The sequence below is a fragment of the Macaca mulatta genome, chromosome 19 (assembly GCF_049350105.2).
Source record: "Macaca mulatta isolate MMU2019108-1 chromosome 19, T2T-MMU8v2.0, whole genome shotgun sequence".
NCBI lineage: Eukaryota > Metazoa > Chordata > Mammalia > Primates > Cercopithecidae > Macaca > Macaca mulatta.
In genome coordinates, this window is record NC_133424.1 from 59,628,991 (window position 1) to 59,647,212 (window position 18,222).

At 46.2% G+C, this 18,222-nt stretch overlaps 1 protein-coding gene and 1 long non-coding RNA gene across 19 annotated transcripts in view; one reads left to right on the forward strand and one right to left on the reverse strand.

Annotated features, from left to right (window-relative positions):
• The window catches only part of SAE1 (SUMO1 activating enzyme subunit 1), an 88,636-nt gene that overhangs the window by 17,702 nt on the left and 52,712 nt on the right, over positions 1 to 18,222 (forward strand). For all 18 annotated transcript variants that reach the window (XM_077980743.1, XM_028839345.2, XM_077980748.1 and 15 more), the window contains 3 exons: positions 5,843 to 6,016; positions 9,234 to 9,376; positions 11,434 to 11,533. In XM_077980743.1, the coding sequence (XP_077836869.1) occupies positions 5,843 to 6,016; positions 9,234 to 9,376; positions 11,434 to 11,533 (417 nt within the window). The remainder of the gene's footprint in view (positions 1 to 5,842; positions 6,017 to 9,233; positions 9,377 to 11,433; positions 11,534 to 18,222) is intronic.
• LOC144337232 (uncharacterized) lies at positions 2,928 to 3,846 on the reverse strand. The gene is made up of 2 exons (XR_013410033.1): positions 3,687 to 3,846; positions 2,928 to 3,335 (listed from the first exon to the last, which is right to left on the reverse strand). It is a non-coding gene; the product is annotated as an uncharacterized LOC144337232 (long non-coding RNA).

Below are 18,222 nucleotides of genomic sequence, written 5' to 3' on the forward strand. Positions count from 1 at the left end.
TCTACATTCCCATGCCTCAGTGACATTTTATTTATTTTATTTATTTATTTTGAGACAGAGTCTTACTCTGTTGCCCAGGCTGGAGTACAGTGACGCAACTTCAGCTCACTGCAACCTCTGCCTCCCGGGTTCAAGCACTTCTCATGCCTCAACCTCCCTAGTAGCTGGGATTACATAACTACTTCATCTGGTTGCAAGAATCCAACATTGGAGGCCAATCACAGAACAGTGATTCTGACACCACAGGTGTGAGCCACTGCACCCATCTTAGAACATATTATTTCGTTTATGTTCAAAAAGCATCTGATAGTACCTACTGGGTGCCCTGAAGTCTGCTAGATGCTGGTGATAGAAAGATGCTCACGGTTTGGTTCCCATTCTCAAGTTGTTTTTTTTCTCTCCCCCAGAAACCAGAGCAGGCTACCTGACTCAGGTTGCAAGACATGAAAGATTTCCTGGAGTCCTGATCTAAGTCTTAAAGAACAAGGAGGATTTGTCAAGATAAAGGCCTGTGTTTAGGCAGGGGACATAGCAGTGTTACAAAGGCACCCAACAGTGTGGTAGAAATGGAAGATAAAAGTAGTTTGGTGTTTTTAGAGTGTGAGACCCAAAGTGGTGGGTAGGGACAGGTTGCTGGTGAAGTCCAAGTCAGGAGGGGCTCCTAGGAAGCCCCACTGTAAGCTTTTAATCCTCTGGGTGGTGCAGATTCACTGAAGAGTTTCAAATGACAGGAAGGGTGACATGGTTAGCTTTGGGCTTTATGTGTAGATCACTAATTACTGTATTAACTATGGTTGGCACAAAATACAGGGCAGAAGACCACTTAGACGGCAATTTTTAGTAGTTTAGGTAAGAGGCGAAAGTGGCCTCGCTGATAGGGTGGCAGGAAGCACACAGATGTGAGAAATAGATTTAGGTGGTAGAATCGGGAGGTCTGTGTATGGGAGCTTAAAGAAAGCCAGGAATAACCAGAGCAGCCGACACTAAAGGGGCTAGGCACTGTTCTCAGAGCTGCAGTTGTATTATCTCATAGAGTCCTCATGACACATCTGAGATCAAGGACCCATTATCATCCCTGTTTTACAGATAGAAAAACAGAGAAAAAGGAAGAAAAGTATTGGCCCATCCAAGGCCCCAGTGGTATGGCCGAGACTCAGGCATCTTGACTCCAGAGCCCATGTTCTCAGCCACCTCACTATGGAACACTCTCGTGGAAATAGCAAGGATATGAAGACCAGGCTTCTGGCTTGAGTGACTGGGTGGGTGGTTGGTGGACTCCGGAGACAGCACACAGAAGCAGACAGACACGTAGGGTCTATGGATATCTGAGAGGAAATGGCTGATGGGCAGTACAGTAGAGAAGACTCAGGTGGATCAGGAAGAAATCTTTACCAGAAAGAGTGATTTGAAAAATAATGGCAGATTTTCGTAGAAACTAAAAGAGGCATTGAGTTGGTTTATGGAGCTATACAGAGTGAAAAGATGAGTAGTTCTGAGATGGAATCTTGGGGACAACCACACCTAAGAGGGCCCAAATTGAGACTAGAATGTGTAGCAGGGGAGGAGAGCATAGCAAGGAAGGTGTGATCTGTGGACTGATATTGATGAAGTGATAATTGTATGTGTATTTTTTTTTGAGACAGTCTCACTGTCACCCTTGCTGGAATGCAGTGGGCATGATCATGGCTCACTGTAGCCTTAACTTCCTGGGCTCAGGGTATTCTCCCACTTAAGCCTCCCAGTAGCTGAGACTACAGGTGCACACCACCACACCTGACTAATTTTTCGTATTTTTTATAGACACTGGGTTTCGTGATGTTGCTCAGGCTGGTCTTGAACTTTCTGGGCTCAACCGTATTTTTGTTGTTGTTGTCTGTCTTTTTGAGATGGAGTCTCACTTGTCACCCAGGCTGGAGTGCAGTGGTGAGATCTTGGCTCACTGCAACCTCCGCCTCCTGGGTTCAAGTGATTCTCCTGCCTCAGCCTCACAAGTAGCTAGTATTACAGGTGTGTGCCACCACACCTGGCTAATTTTTGTGTTTTTAGTAGAGATGCGGTTTTAACATGTTGGCCAGGCTGGTCTCGAACTTCTGACCTCAAGTGATCCTCCCACCTCAGCCTCCCACACTGCAGGGATTACAGGCATGAGCCACCGTGCCCGACCTCAACTGTATGTTTTTATCCGTGTCCTCGTTTTATATGGGATTCCCATATTCTTGCTCAAGGTCACACAGTTGTTGAGCCAGGATTTGAATCAAAGATTGAATTCAGCCTGAATTATTTCAGAGCCTTACTGTTAACCATTGTGTGGTGCAGCTTCTCAGCACATAATGAGATCCCTGAAGAAGCAGGATGGGATGGGTCAAGGATACAGGGTTAGCCTGGAATGGGAAGTGGGCCAGCTCATTTTCTTGGAGGAAAAGGTAGTAAGATAGAGAGTGTGCTGTGGATGGTTGGTAGGGGGTGATGAGGGGAGATTACTTTTGTTGAATCTAGTCTTGGTGAAGGTGGCAAGGTTATTTGCAGAGAATAATGGTTCAATTAGTTGTTTGATGTGTGAAGAAATCCTTTGAGAGCAGTATGGAATCTGTAATCTTACTGGTGGCTGTTAGGGGATTATATTATTCTTTGAGGCTCTGCTCTGCTGATGTTCAGCCTTAGGAGTGAAATAATTCCCCTGTTTCAGTCCCCACTCATCTCTCCTCCTCTCTGAGTTTTTTATTTTATTTTGTTTTTTTGAGACAGAGTCTTCTTACTCTGTTGCCCAGGCTGGAGTGCAGTTACGTGACTTCGGCTCACTGCAGCGTCTGCCTCCCAGGTTCAAGCAATTCTCCTGCCTCAGTTTCCTGAGCAGTTGGGATTATAGGCGTGCCCCACCATGCCTGACTAATTTTTTTTTTTTTTTTTTTTTTTTTTTTTTTTTTTTGAGACGGAGTCTCGCTCTGTGGCCCAGGTTGGAGTGCAGTGGCCGGATCTCAGCTCACTGCAAGCTCCGCCTCCCAGGTTTACACCATTCTCCTGCCTCAGCCTCCCGAGTAGCTGGGACTACAGGCGCCCGCCACCTCGCCCGGCTAGTTTTTTTTGTATTTTTTAGTAGAGACGGGGTTTCACGGTGTTAACCAGGATGGTCTCGATCTCCTGACCTCGTGATCCGCCTGTCTCGGCCTCCCAAAGTGCTGGGATTACAGGCTTGAGCCACCGCGCCCGGCCTTAATTTTTGTATTTTTAGTAGAGACGGGGTTTCACCATGTTGGCCAGGTTGGTCTTGAACTCCTGACTTTGTGATCTGCCCGCCTCGACCTCCCAAAGTGCTGGAAGTACAGGCCTGAGCCACCCTGCCCAGCCTCCTCTCTGAGTTTGTTTTTGTTTTTTTTTTTTTTTTTTTTTTTTTTTTTTTTGAGACGGAGTCTGGCTCGGTCACCCAGGCTGGAGTTCAGTGGCCGGATCTCAGCTCACTGCAAGCTCCGCCTCCCGGGTTTACACCATTCTCCTGCCTAACCCTGCCGAGTAGCTGGGACTACAGAGTAGCTGGGACTACAGACGTCCGCCACCTCGCCCGGCTAGTTTTTTTGTATTTTTAGTAGAGATGGGGTTTCACCGTGTTAGCCAGGATGGTCTCGATCTCCTGACCTCATGATCCGCCCGTCTCAGCCTCCCAAAGTGCTGGGATTACAGGCTTGAGCCACCTCGGCCTCTCTCTGAGTTTTAATCGAATTTAAGAGTTCATTAAGAAACTGGATGTGAGGCCGAGCGCGGTGGCCTGGGAGACACCAAGACTCCGCCTCAAAAAAAAAAAATAAACAAACAAGGCCGGGCGCAGTGGCTCATGTCTGTAATCCCAGCACTTTGGAAGGCCGAAGCGGACAGATCACGAGGAGATCAAGACCATACTGGCTAAAACGGTGAAACCCCGTCTCTACTAAAAAAACAAAAAACAAAAAAAAAACAAAAAAATTAGTCGGGTATGGTGGCAGGCACCTGTAGTCTCAGCTACTCGGGAGGGTGAGGCAGGAGAATGGCGTGAACCCAGGAGGCAGAGCTTGCAGTGAGTGGAGATCGCACCGCTGCACTCCAGCCTGGGAGACAGAGCGACTCTGTCTCAAGAAAGAAACTGGATGTGGTGGCTCAGCTAATTGGGAAGCTGAGGTGGGAAGATCACTTGCGCCCAGGAGTTTGAGGCTGCAATGTGCTATGATCGTGCCTGCGAATAGCCACTGCACTCTAGCCTGGATGACATAGCCTGTCTATATATATATATTTATTATTTATTATTATTATTATTTTGAGATGGAGTTTTGCTCTTGTTGCTCAGGCTGGAGTACAAATGGCACAATCTCGGCTTACTGCAACCTCTGGCTCCCCGGTTCAAGTGACTCTCCTGCCTCAGCCTCTGGAGTAGCTGGGATTACAGGCATGCGCCACCATGCCTGGCTAATTTTGAGGTTTCACCATGTTGGTCAGACTGGTCTTGAACTCTGAACCTCAGGTGATCCGCCTGCCTCGGCCTTCCAAACTGCTGGGATTACAAGCGTGAGCCACCGCGCCTGGCCTTAGTCTGTCTATATTTTTTAAAAGTTCATTTCAAGCATTGTTAATTTTGTCTGATTTTTAAACTGGTTTTTTTTTTTTTTTTTTTTTTTTTTTTAATAAGTTTTCTCATGAGGTTGCAGTTTTTTGTTGTTTTTTGAGAGAGGGCCTTTCTGTGTTGTTCAGGCTAGTCTTGAGCTCCTGACCTCAAGCAGTGATCCTCCTGCTTTGGCATCCCAAAGTGCTGGGATTACAGATGTGAGCCACTGTGCCAGGCCACACTCCACACTGGTCTAGTTTTTTTCTTTGAGACGGAGTCTTGCTCTGTTGCCCAGGCTGGAGTGCAGTGGTGTGATCTCAGCTCACTGCAGCTTCCACCTCCCGAGTTCAAGTGATTCTCCTGCCTCAGCCTCCCAAGTAGCTGGGATTACAGGCACACGCCACCATACCTGGCTTATTTTTGAATTTTTAGTAGAGACGGCATTTCACCATGTTGACCAGGTTGGTCTCGAACTCCTGACCTCAGGTATCCACCTGCCTCGGCCTCCCAAAGTGCTGGGATTACAGGCGTGAGCCACCGCGCCCTGCCCACACTGGTCTACTTTTAAACCACTGGAAGACAGAGACTTAATCCTGTAAACTACTGGTGTATTTCCCCAAATGCTTATAGTTGGGCACATGCTAAGTATTTAGTCAATTCTTGCCACTGGTCATCAGTCATTTGTTAGCAGTTACAAATTTGCATAGAAGAAGAAAGCATGGATTTTTTTGTTGAGAGTGAATTTTCTTTATAAACACAAGGGGGTGCTCTTTAACCATCAATGACCAGTTTAAAAAAAGTTTAAAGTCATTTTAAAGCCTTGGAAGTAAGCCTGCATAAGGAAAATTGCTACAGGAACAATAATACATTTTAGGGCCGTGCTCTGTGTTTCATGCCTGTAATCTCAGCACTTTGGGAGGCTGAGGCGGACGGATCACAAGGTCAACAGATCAAGACTATCCTGGCAAATGTGGTGAAACCCCGTCTCTACTAAAAATACAAAAATTAGCTGGGCGTGGTGGTGCGCTCCTGTAGTTCCAGCTACTTGGGTGGCCGAGGCAGGAGAAGAATCGTTTCAACCCGGGAGGCGGAGGTTGTAGTGAGCCGAGATCACGCCACTGCACTCCAGCCTGGCGACAGAGCAAGACTCTGTCTCAAAAAAAAAAAAATTTAAGTGGTAGGTATTTTAGCTATGCTTTAAAATTTAAAGATTGTCTTTCAGATTTATTTTCCCTAAAAATTCAATAATTAAAAAAATACATATATTATTCCTAGGTATCTCCCGAAGATCCTGGAGCTCAGTTCTTGATTCGTACTGGGTCTGTTGGCCGAAATAGGGCTGAAGCCTCTTTGGAGCGAGCTCAGAATCTCAACCCCATGGTGGATGTGAAGGTGGACACTGAGGATATAGAGAAGAAACCAGAGTCATTTTTCACTCAATTTGATGCTGTAAGTTTCTTAATGTAAAATCTGCTGTGGGAAGTAAACAAATTAAGGTGCTAGTTGTGTACTTTCAAATCCCAAAGCAATCTGAGAGCATTCAAATATCAAATTCTGAGCTTTTTCCCAATAAAATGTATAAGCTGTTCTGTTGTTTAGGCTTAGTATGTTGTGTGAATGTGTTGCTAGAGAGGTCCAGTCTGTTGGATCTGCTGTAGTTATTGGTGACTTGCTGTCTGCTGGCTTCTTCTCTGGGCATATGTTCCCTCAGCCAGGTTTCGTCTTTGGTGTTTTGTCTTCCTTCCAGAATCTTTGCACATAACTTTAATCCATGTTATTGCAAATGTTTTCTTCCGAAAACTTAACAAGTTGGTGATTAATTTCTGTGGCAGAGGCATTTTTTTGGTGGAAATATCAAACTACAGCTTGTGTTTTGTCTTAAAGAAAAAGCACACCTGATCTTGGTCTATCTATGTCTGTCTGTCTGTTTCTCACAGTCACGTTGACCATGTTGCCATGGATAACTAGAGAAAAATCACTGTAGTCATAAACTAAATGAGGCATATCCAGCCTCATTTGGTTTCACTGCCAAATCTATGCGGAGGTGAAAGGATAAATTAAATTCTTTGTCAATGTCTGCGACCTTTCAGACATAGTTCCCTGCGTTCTGGAAACGCTTAACAAATCTTGAGAACTGTGAAATAGTCATAGATGAGCTACTAGTTTTTCAAATGAAAGGTCCCAGTATGTTTTTTTTTTTTTTTTTTTTTTTTTTGTTTTTGTTTTTTTTTTTTTTTTTTTTTTTGAGACGGAGTCTCGCTCTGTCGCCCAGGCTGGAGTGCAGTGGCCGGATCTCAGCTCACTGCAAGCTCCGCCTCCCGGGTTTACGCCATTCTCCTGCCTCAGCCTCCCGAGTAGCTGGGACTACAGGCACCCGCCACCGCGCCCGGCTAGTTTTTTGTATTTTTTAGTAGAGACGGGGTTTCATCGTGTTAGCCAGGATGGTCTCGATCTCTTGACCTCATGATCCGCCCGTCTCGGCCTCCCAAAGTGCTGGGATTACAGGCTTGAGCCACCGCGCCCGGCCATAGGTCCCAGTATGTTATATGAGAGGTTAGAATTTGGGTTAGGCAGTTTGTTTTTTAACGCTTTTTTTTTTTTTTTTTTTTTTTTGAGATGGAGTTTTGTTCTTGTTGCCCAGACTGGAGTGCAATTGTGCAATCTTGGCTCATTGCAACTTCCGCCTCCTGGGTTCAAGTGATTCTCCTGCCTCAGCCTCCCAAGTAACTGGGATTACAGGCATTGACCACCATGCTTGGCTAATTTTTTGTATTTTTAGTAGAGTTGGGGTTTCACCATGTTGGTCAGGCCAGTCTTGAACTCCTAACCTCAGGTGATCCACCTGCCTCGGCCTCCCAAAGTGATGGGATTACAGATGTGAGCCACCGCAGCCAGCCTGTTTTTTACACTTTTCTTTCTTTCTTTTTTTTTTTTTTTTGAGATGGAGTCTCACTCTGTCGCCCAGGCTGGAGTGCAGTGGCATGATCTCAGCTCACTGCAACCTCCACCTCCCTGGTTTAAGCAGTTCTCTGCCTTAGCCTCCCGTTTTTACACTTTTCTATTTCATATGTGCATCTGTTCAAATATGGGCTTGGAAAGATGGATCATCTGTGCATTTGTCCTGTTTTCTTTTTCCTAGTCCTTTCTATTTTTTAACTTCAGGTATTGGGACACTTTCCATTTGGGCATAAGTTTTCATTTTCTTATCTGCAGTAACCACATTTATTTTATGCCAGGTGTCCCTCGAACTTGTAGAAGTAGAGAGAGGGTTTGTTAAAACTGAAGTGTGAGGCCAGTTGATTGTGTAATCTGTGTGCATGGGACTATGTTGTCTGCCTTGCAGGCCGTGTTTGGCTGGTCCTTGCAGGTTTGATAGTTACTTTAGACTCTGCAGGGTTCCATTTGATCAATTGGTTGCATGTTCACCTGTGGATTTCTTACCTTTTAGATGGGATTTTTCCTTGGGTGGCTGCATCCTTTGAAACACCAAAGGAATACATTTCTCTGTGAGTGTTATTTCGGTATTCAGGCTGCTAGACAACGGCAAAGAGGGTCTATCAAGTGAAAATGCCCTTTTGTTCAGGAGAAAGCATGTGCAATTTGGAAGTTGTCTTTTAACCATGATCACAAAGCTTCTCCCAGAAAGACGGTATTTTGTGCAGTAGAACTTAGCCATTTCCAATACCTCAACTTACTGGAATACAACCTGGAGGCCCCAGAGCAACACTGATAATTCCACTGAGTGAATCACCAGTTCATTGTCTAAGCCCAAATGGAAGGTCACTTGGTCTATAACCTTTTCTTTTGTCCTTAAATTCAGATAAAGTTTCACACCGCAATCTGTGGAAAAATGATCTCAACAGGACTTGTTTATCTTCTTTATCTTAACATATCAATCAAAAGGAGGGGGAAAAAAAGCGCTTGTATTTAAACATGACCTTTGGGTCAGTTTAAAAAACTGGTTTTACTTCTCACTGTAGCTTATTTGGATTTTAATAGATTTAACGGTTTAGAAACAACTTGCTAAGTTATTTTTTTTTTCATGAAAACTATGAGATGTGTATATGTTCATGGATTACAGAAAACATTTGTTGAATGGCTTTTACTTTTTAGCTAAACACATTTTATTTTGGCTGCAGAACATGACAGTCTCATAACTTATATTTTCTTTTTTTTTTTTTTTTGAGACGGAGTCTTGCTCTGTCACCCAGGCTGGAGTGCAGTGGCCGGATCTCAGCTCACTGTAAGCTCCGCCTCCCGGGTTTACGCCGTTCTCCTGCCTCAGCCTCCTGAGTAGCTGGGACTACAGGTGCCCGCCACCTCGCCCGGCTAGTTTTTTTGAATTTTTTAGTAGAGACGGGGTTTCACCGTGTTAGCCGGGATCGTCTCTCGATCTCCTGGCCTCGTGATCCGCCCGTCTCGGCCTCCCAAAGTGCTGGGATTACAGGCTTGAGCCACCACGCCCGGCAACTTATATTTTCTACACATTGAAACCTGCAACTTTTCTTTTGTCTTCTAGCCATAGGACGCAAAGAACCTGTTGTACCAGTTTGAAACGTGTTTTAAACATGCCCAGAGAGACTGTTCATTAAGATTTATTTAGACATCAGGGCAGTGATTCACAGTATGCAAAACTCACACCCAGCCAATTTCTTTCTTTCTGCAGGTGTGTCTGACTTGCTGCTCCAGGGATGTCATAGTTAAAGTTGACCAGATCTGTCACAAAAATAGCATCAAGTTCTTTACAGGAGATGTTTTTGGCTACCATGGATACACATTTGCCAATCTAGGAGAGCATGAGTTTGTAGAGTAAGTGTTGGGAGAGGCGGGGAGAATGTAACATTTTCTCCTTTTTATACTTTTTAAAAAAAATTATGTATGTATGTATGTATGTATTTATGTGTAGAGACAGGATCTAAGCTATGTTGTTCAAGCTGGTCTTGAACTCCTGGGCTCAAGTGAGCCTCCCACCTTGGCTTCCCAAAGTTCTGGGATTACAGGCATGAGCCATTGCGCCTAGATGACAACATAACACTTTTCAAAATTTAGTCTTATTTACTGGTAGAAAACAACCATCTAAGGAAATAATTTGATTATAATACTTAGAACATTCTGAAACCAAGTCATTAACAACTTGCCACATACAATAGATTGTGGGTTCAGAATTTTAGGAGGTATGCCCCTGCTTTCCAAAATGATGGACTAAATCTAAAGCCTAAAGCAAGCAGAGTTTTACAGCAGTAAAAGTACACCACATGGGTATTTGTTTGATCAGTCTGGGCTTCAGGTGGTAAAGTCACATTTTCTGCATAGGGAAGGCTTGCTCTGATTGTAAACATTTGTTCCCCAGCCTGGGCTTACATGTTTTCTTTTTTTTTTTTTTTTGAGACAGAGTTTTGCTCTTGTTGCCCAGGCTGGAGTGCAATGGCGCAGTCTCGGCTCACCTCAACCTCCATCTCCCACATTCAAGCGATTCTCCTGCCTTAGCCTTCCCAAGTAGCTGGAATTATAGGCATGCACCACCAAGCCTGGCTAATTTTGTATTTTTAGTAGAGATGGGGTTTCTCCGTATGGGTCAGGCTGGTCTCGAACTCCCGACCTCAGGTGATCCGCCCACCTCGGCCTCCCAAAGTGCTGGGATTACAGGCATGAGCCACCGTGCCTGGCCTACTTACATGTTTTCAAGTTGAGAGATAGTAAAATGAGTACAAAATAGTTAGTTGAGTGACTCTGGAGGCACATTCAGCCAAAGTCTACCTTGGAAAAGCTATCCAATATCCAGAGAGACGACTCTGGTAGAACAAACAGACCTCATCCTCTCATGTTGAACATTGAGGCTGCAGAATTTGGTAATTCTCACATGACAGGACTTGTAGTGTTTTGACTTTGTAGTCTCTGGGTGAAAGATGGCAGATGATCTGTTACTGTAAAACTATATGAGTTAGGTATTTTGGCTGCAGTTTCTGACCACCCCCTCCAAAAAGAAAGACAGGCTCTGTGAGGTAGGAGCTTCCTACCAGGAGACTGAGAACTGTTCTCTTGTTCAGCCTCTCAGGCAAATCACTGAAATTTCTCTGGTCTCCAAGTTTCTTGCCTGTAAAATCAAGATGGGGGAAGGGGATTACAAACGTGAGCCACTGTGCCTGGCTTCTTTGGGCGTATTTTAAAGAAGTCATAGTAGTGGAAAGCAGTCCAGATTATTTTAACATAAGATGCCCACAGCAGAGGGGCAGAATTAAGTTTGGCAATTTTTTTTTTCTGAGACGGAGTTTCACCCAGCTGCCCAGGCTGGAGTGCAGTGGTGTGATCTCAGCTCATTGCAACCTCCGCCTCCTGGGTTCAAGCAATTTTCCTGCCTCAGCCTCGCGAGTAGCTGGGATTACAGGCACACGCCACGACGCCCGGCTAATTTTTTGTACTATTAGTAGAGATGGGGTTTTGCCATGTTGGCCAGGCTGGTCTCAAACACTTGACCTCAAGTGATCTGCCCACCTTGGCCTCCCAAAGTGCTGGGATTACAGGCGTGAGCCACTGCACCCGGCCAAGTTTGGCTATTTATTTCATGATTCAAGTAGAGTCTTTACAAAGTAATCACTTTGATTTACTGAGAGCAGCTGTGTGCCTGGCAGTGTGCTGAGCAACGTATGCTGCTCTGTTTTTCCCACGGTAATTTCCTGAGTGCCCAACAGTGTGAGTACCAGATTCATCATGTTATCAATGGCAGAGCTGGGATTTGAACCGAGATCTGACTCCAAAGCTTTTGCCCTTAACCACCATCCCAATCTGTGACCTGGAGAGGCTTTTTTTGATTCCAGTAGCATGATTCCTAGGGTAAAATTACATTCCCTCCCCTTGTCATCCTCTAGGGAGAAAACTAAAATTGCCAAAGTTAGCCAAGGAGTAGAAGATGGGCCCGATACCAAGAGAGCAAAACTTGATTCTTCTGAGACAACGATGGTCAAAAAGGTATGTGTAATGTGGGAGCAGAGGTCAGAAACCCTAGGGCCTTGGAGGGGACGGGCAATGATGATTGAAAAGGAGAAGAGAAAGCACTTCTCGAAGGGGTGGGGCGAGTGCTTGTCCTATCTAAAGGGAGACTGCCACAGCTTAGTGTCAGCCAGCTGTTGCTGTGAGGGAATGTGGGCCCAGTGATTCCAGATGGGATTTTTCAAGACAATGAGAAATGCAAACTTTTGTAGGCTCTGTCCCAAACTTTTTTTTTTGGTGAGACGGAATTTTTGTCTTGTCGCTCAGGCTGGAGTGCAGTGGCATGATCTCGGCTCACTATAGCCTCCACCTCCTGGGTTCAAGCAGTTCTCCTGCCTCATCCTCCCAAGTAGCACCCTTGGCTAATTTTTTTTGTATTTTTAGTAGAGACAGGGTTTCGCCATGTTGGCCAGGCTGGTCTCGAACTCCTGACCTCAGGTGATCCACCCGCCTTGGCCTCCCAAAGTGCTGGGATTACAGGCGTGAGCCACTGTGAAGACTTGAGGTGAAGTCTCGCTGTGTCCAGGCTGAAATCTCAGCTCACTGCAACCTCTGCCTCCCAGGTTCAGGAGGTTCTCTTGCCTCAGCTTCCTGAGTAGCTGGGACTACAGGCATGTGCCACCACACCCAGCTAATTTTTGTATTTTTAGTAGAGATGGGATTCCACCATGTTGGCCAGGATGGTCTTTATCTCTTGACCTCGTGATCCACCTGCCTCAGCCCCCGTCAAAGTGCTGGGATTATAGGCATGAGCCACCATGCCCGACCAGAAAACTTTTTTTTTTTTTTTTTTTTTTTTTTGAGACGGAGTCTCGCTCTGTCGCCCAGGCTGGAGTGCAGTGGCCGGATCTCAGCTCACTGCAAGCTCCGCCTCCCCGGGTTCACGCCATTCTCCTGCCTCAGCCTCCCGAGTAGCTGGGACTATAGGTGCCCGCCACCTCGCCCGGCTAGTTTTTTGTATTTTTTTAGTAGAGACGGGGTTTCACCGTGTTAGCCAGGATGGTCTCGATCTCCTGACCTCGTGATCCGCCCGTCTCGGCCTCCCAAAGTGCTGGGATTACAGGCGTGAGCCACCGCGCCCGGCTAACTTTTTTTTTTTTTTTTTTTAAGTGGCAAAACACCAGCCCTGGTTACAATAGCAAGACCCTATGTCTACAAAAAAAAAAAAAAAAAAGTAAAAATGTGTCTGGTGTGGTGAGCACCTGTAGGCCCAGCTACTCAGAGGCTCAGCGTGGAGGATTGCTTGAGCCTGGGAGGTGGAGTCTGCAATGAGCCATGGTCACACCACTGCACCCCAGCCTGGGCAACAGAGCAAGATCCTGTCTAAAACAAAACAAAAAAAAAAGCAAAACAAAAAATTTTTTGTATTTTCTCTGCTAAAAATATAAAAATTAGCCGGGCAAGGTGGTACATGCCTGTAGTCCCAGCTACTCAGGAGGCTGAGGCAGGAGAATAGCTTGAACCCCGGAGGCAGAGGTTGCAGTGAGCCGAGACAGCAGCACTGAACTCCAGTCTGGTGACAGAGCGAGACTGTCTCAAGAAAAAAAAAAGTTTTCTTTGCCTGTTTTTTCCTTTTGCCAAACCTTTAATAAGAAAAGTTTTTCAATGTTGACAGGTGTTATCAGATTCATATTTGTTAATGTAGTTTATATTAGGGTGCTCAGCCTCTATTTGGATCAGGTGCAATAATTACATTTTTAGAAAGGAGTGGAGGCCGGGCGCGGTGGCTCACGCCTGTAATCCCAGCACTTTGGGAGGCCGAGGCGGGCGGATCACAAGGTCAGGAGATCGAGACCACGGTGAAACCCCGTCTCTACTAAAAATACAAAAAATTAGCCGGGCGCGGTTATGGGCGCCTGTAGTCCCAGCCACTTGGGAGGCTGAGGCAGGAGAATGGCATGAACCCGGGAGGCGGAGCTTGCAGTGAGCCGAGATCGCGCCACTGCACTCCAGCCTGGGCGACAGAGCGAGACTCCGTCTCAAAAAAAAAAAAAAAAAAAAAAAAAAAAGAAAGGAGTGGAGAAGGGGTCAGAAGACGATGGTTTCTGTTGGTAGTGCTGGAATCTGAGATGGGAACCATGCGATGGGGAAAGCAAGATAAAGGGGCCAGAATTGGTTTCATTGAACTGAGAGGAAAGACACGACCAAGCCCATATTTACTCTTTGCTTTGTAGATTTAAATGTTGAGAAAGAAAAACAGTTGGTCAGAATGTTGAGTTAAATTACGCTAACGAGGGGATTCTAAAGAGTTCAGAAACCACAAAAGAGACTGCAGAAAACCACAAAAGTGGAACTCTCAGAGTCTCCAGCAAGGCGGCGTTGGAGATTTTCTTTCTCTTTTTGTGTTTGTGTTGGAGTAGTTTGGTGCTGTAAGTGTGATACAGAGGAATTAAGCCCTAATTTTAGTGTCTATTCACAGAACCGTAATTATCCAGAGTGAACCTTGGTGTTTTGGCCAAAACTTGGGTCCCTTTCTTTCTGCCTTTCTTTCTTTTTGAGGCCCAGTCAAGATTTATCTGAATAGCTCCATGAATTTGGTGGGGGGAGATAAATTGTTAACAAACGGAGGAGTACAAAAGCTGCTTTGTGGGTGCTGTCAGTTTATAAATCACACCCTCTTACAAGTGTGACACTTGGCCTTGGTGTGAAGGGTTTTATGGCTTAAGGGCCTTCTCTGATTGAGGCGGGTCTTTCACATTCAAATGGAGAGAGTGCCTAGCTTTGTTAGCCATTCACAGCTGGAAGTTTCCCTGGAGTCAGTTCTGATGGTGCCCACTGGGGTGGATCTGGAAACCTTTTGGGAACCACTTGATGTCGCTATGAGGAGAATGTAGGCAGCCCAGGCCTTTGCCTACCATTACGGAGGGCCCTACAGGCACAGAGGTTTTTGTGCAGCCTTTTCCTATGTGGAGCTGAGCTGGAAGGTATCAAAATATTCTCCAGCTGACATTGTTAGTCAGCTGTTACACTGGAACAATTCAGGCTCAGATTCCAACCCCAAGCCCTTAAGGTTACGAGGCATTCAGTGCATTCCTGCTGACAATCCCCGGGATTCCAAACCTTGCCTTTGTGTGGCCTCCCAAGGGCCCTGCGGACAGAGTGGGCTGGACTGGGTTTTGGCCATGGCTTTGTCACCTTGCAATAACATGCCTCCTTCCGTTTTGGTACAGATGGCCCTGTGATTTCAAGGTTCTCTTCCAACACCAAAGATTCCTTGATTCTGATGCTGCCGTTCTGCCTAATTGTACAGAATAACTAGTTGGGTTGTGCTCAGAGAGTGCAGGGTGGGGGTGGGGAAGCAGCCGCTTCCTGTTTCCTGTGAAAGGTTTTCTGGTTAGGGTTCCCTTCCCCTCCCCCTTTTCCCTAGGTTTAATCAAAGGTTGTAAAGCCACTTTTGCTTCAAGGTACACTTTGTGCTCCTAAATTAGTAACGTTAAAAAACAAAAAGGAAAAACAGCCTGTGGTTTTCACACCCTCTAGGAAGCTGGTGGGCCTTTCTAGCACCTGTGCCATTCTGATAAATAAGGCCTTAAGAAAATGCCTTTTCCAGAAATAGGTGCTCAGTAGTTTGTTTGCTTTCTTTGGTGCCCAGGAGAAGATTTGAGACAGATTTCGTCACAATCAGGTCTCGGGCACAAGCCTCACATGGACACTGACGTTCAGGAGACAGAGGAGAGAGCAATGAGGTGGTGGTGAGGAAGTGCCCACAAAAGTTTCCCAGAGGAAGAGTTGTTTGTGTTGGCATGTGAGGGACAAACTTTCCAGGCACCAGAGCCGGGAGCAGTGCTCCGTCCGAGGAAGTAGGATAAACTGAAAGACTGATGTAGGGGCAGAGTTGCTCTGGCTGCCCTCACTGCCACAGCCAGCTCTTTCTGTGAGTTGCAGAATGCCTACTGTGTGCAAGGCAGTGTTGAGCGCAGGGAATCACATCCAGTCTTGTTGTCCACACCTACAGCTGATAAAGAAGCTACGAGAGGCCGGGCGCGGTGGCTCAAGCCTGTAATCCCAGCACTTTGGGAGGCCGAGACGGGCGGATCACGAGGTCAGGAGATCGAGACCATCCTGGCTAACACGGTGAAACCCCGTCTCTACTAAAAATACAAAAAACTAGCCGGGCGAGGTGGCGGGCGCCTGTAGTCCCAGCTACTCCGGAGGCTGAGGCAGGAGAATGGCGTAAACCCGGGAGGCGGAGCTTGCAGTGAGCTGAGATCCGGCCACTGCACTCCAGCCCGGGCTACAGAGCAAGACTCCGTCTCAAAAAAAAAAAAAAAAAAAAAAAGAAGCTACGAGAAATTAAGTGACCTGACCAAGGTCACACAGCTGTGGAAGAAGGCGAGAGCGTAGACAGTGGGTACGGGCATAGGTTCACCCTATGATTTACAAAGAAGGATCCCCCTGAAGTTTCTAGGGTAATGTGACATATTAGGAGGATGGTAGGATAAAATGTGTGAACATCGGGATCATTCTGGAAAACCTTTAGGGTAAAAGGCCACTGTCATGCTCCCATGTTTACGTTTCTTTATCGTGAGTTATTTGTGTCGGGTGCTGCCAGAGATGATGAGATGCCTGACAGTGGTTACTCTCTAATAGCTCTTTAAAAATTAAAGACAAAGTAGGATTTGTTCCTGACTGCACCAGAAATACAGATATAATTTTACTTCTGCTCCTGAAATAGGTGACTAATTTGGAGTACTATTAATACACTTTTCATGAATTAGTTGAGAAATTCCACAGTTGAGGAGTGATTCATTCTTTTGACTCCCTCTTTCTGAGCAATTTGTTGACAACCTTCTCATCCTCTCCCACACCCGTCATTAAAGAAACAGTCGAGTTCTTTTTCTTTCATGTGGTACCTTGGTTACCACTGCTGATGGCCCTTGAGATTGATTGTCTCTGTCTCCCCCCTTTCCATTTGAAGCTCCATAGGGGAAAGGCAGTCTTGTTCACTGCTAGACTCCTAGTCCAGTGTCTAGCACAGTCATATCCAGGGAATATTTGTTCAGTGTAGTGGTGGCTGTTAACTGCAGCATAATCCAACAACCCTGGAGGAAATTATTTTCTTCCTTTTTTTTTCTTTGAAGCAAGGTCTCACTACTCTGTCACCCAGGCTGAAGTGCAGTGGTTCAAACACTGCTCACTGCAACCTCCCAAGTAGCTGGAATTACAGACATCCACTACACCTGGCTAATTTTTAATTTTTTTTTTTTTTTTTTGAGACGGAGTCTCGCTTTGTGGTCCAGGCTGGAGTGCAGTGGCCGGATCTCAGCTCACTGCAAGCTCCGCCTCCCGGGTTTACGCCATTCTCCTGCCTCAGCCTCCCGAGTAGCTGGGACTACAGGCACCCGCCACCTCGCCTGGCTAGTTTTTTGTATTTTTTAGTAGAGACGGGGTTTCACCGTGTTAGCCAGGATGGTCTCGATCTCCTGACCTCGTGATCCGCCCGTCTCGGCCTCCCAAAGTGCTGGGATTACAGGCTTGAGCCACCGCGCCCGGCCTAATTTTTAATTTTTAAAAATTGTTGTTATTTCTGCGATGGAGTCTTGCTCTGTTAACCTCGCTGGAGTGCACTGGCACAATCTCAGCTCACTGCAGCTTGTGCCTCCCGGGATCAAGCAATTCTTCTGTCTCAGCCTCCAGAGTAGCTGAGACTGCAGGTGTGCGCCACCACACTTGCTAATTTTTGTGTTTTTAGTAGAGACGGTATTTCTCCATATTGGCCAGGCTGGTCTCAAACTCCTGACCTCAAGTGATTCACCCACCTCGGCCTCCCAAAGTACTGGGATGATAGGCATGAGCCACAACTTCCAGCCTATTATTTCCGTTTTAAAAAAGAGTAATTGAAGTGACCTTCTTTGTTACCTATGAAATGAATTAACCTTCTAGTATATTAATTCTCATGGTTTAGGTTATTTGAGCTAAGCTGAGAGAACAGAATATCAAAGAAGACAATAGACTTGCCCAGAAATATTTAGAAGTCATTCAGTTGCCTGGACTGGAACCCTTGGACCAGAGAGGTCCAAAATCCTGGCCTTTTGTTTTTTGTTTGTTTGTTTCTTTGTTTCTCTTTTTCTTTTTGAGATGGAGTCTCGCTCTGTCATCAGGCTAGAGTGCAGTGGCATGATCTCAGCTCACTGCAACTTCCGCCTGCTGGGTTTAAGTGATTCTCCTGCCTCAGCCTTCGGAGTAACTGGGACTACAGGTGTGCGCCACCATGCCCAGCTAATTTTTGTATTTTTTTTTGTTTTTTGAGGTGGAGTCTCACTCTGTCGCCCAGGCTGGAGTGTAGTGACGCAATCTTGGCTCACTGCAAGCTCCACCTCCTGGGTTCATGCCGTTCTCCTGCCTCAGCCTCCCGAGTAGCTGGGACTACAGGCGCCCACCACCATGCCCGGCTAATTTTCTTTCTTTTTTTTTTTTGAGACAGAGTCTGGCTCTGTCGCCCAGGCTGGAGTGCAGTGGCTGGATCTCGGCTTACTGCAAGCTCCGCCTCCCAGGTTTATGCCATTCTCCTACCTCAGCCTCCCGAGTAGCTGGGACTACAGGCACCCGCCACCTTGCTGGGCTAGTTTTTTTGTGTTTTTTTTTTAGTAGAGACGGGGTTTCATCGTGTTAGCCAGGATGGTCTCGATCTCCTGACCTCGTGATCTGCCCGCCTCGGCCTCCCAAAG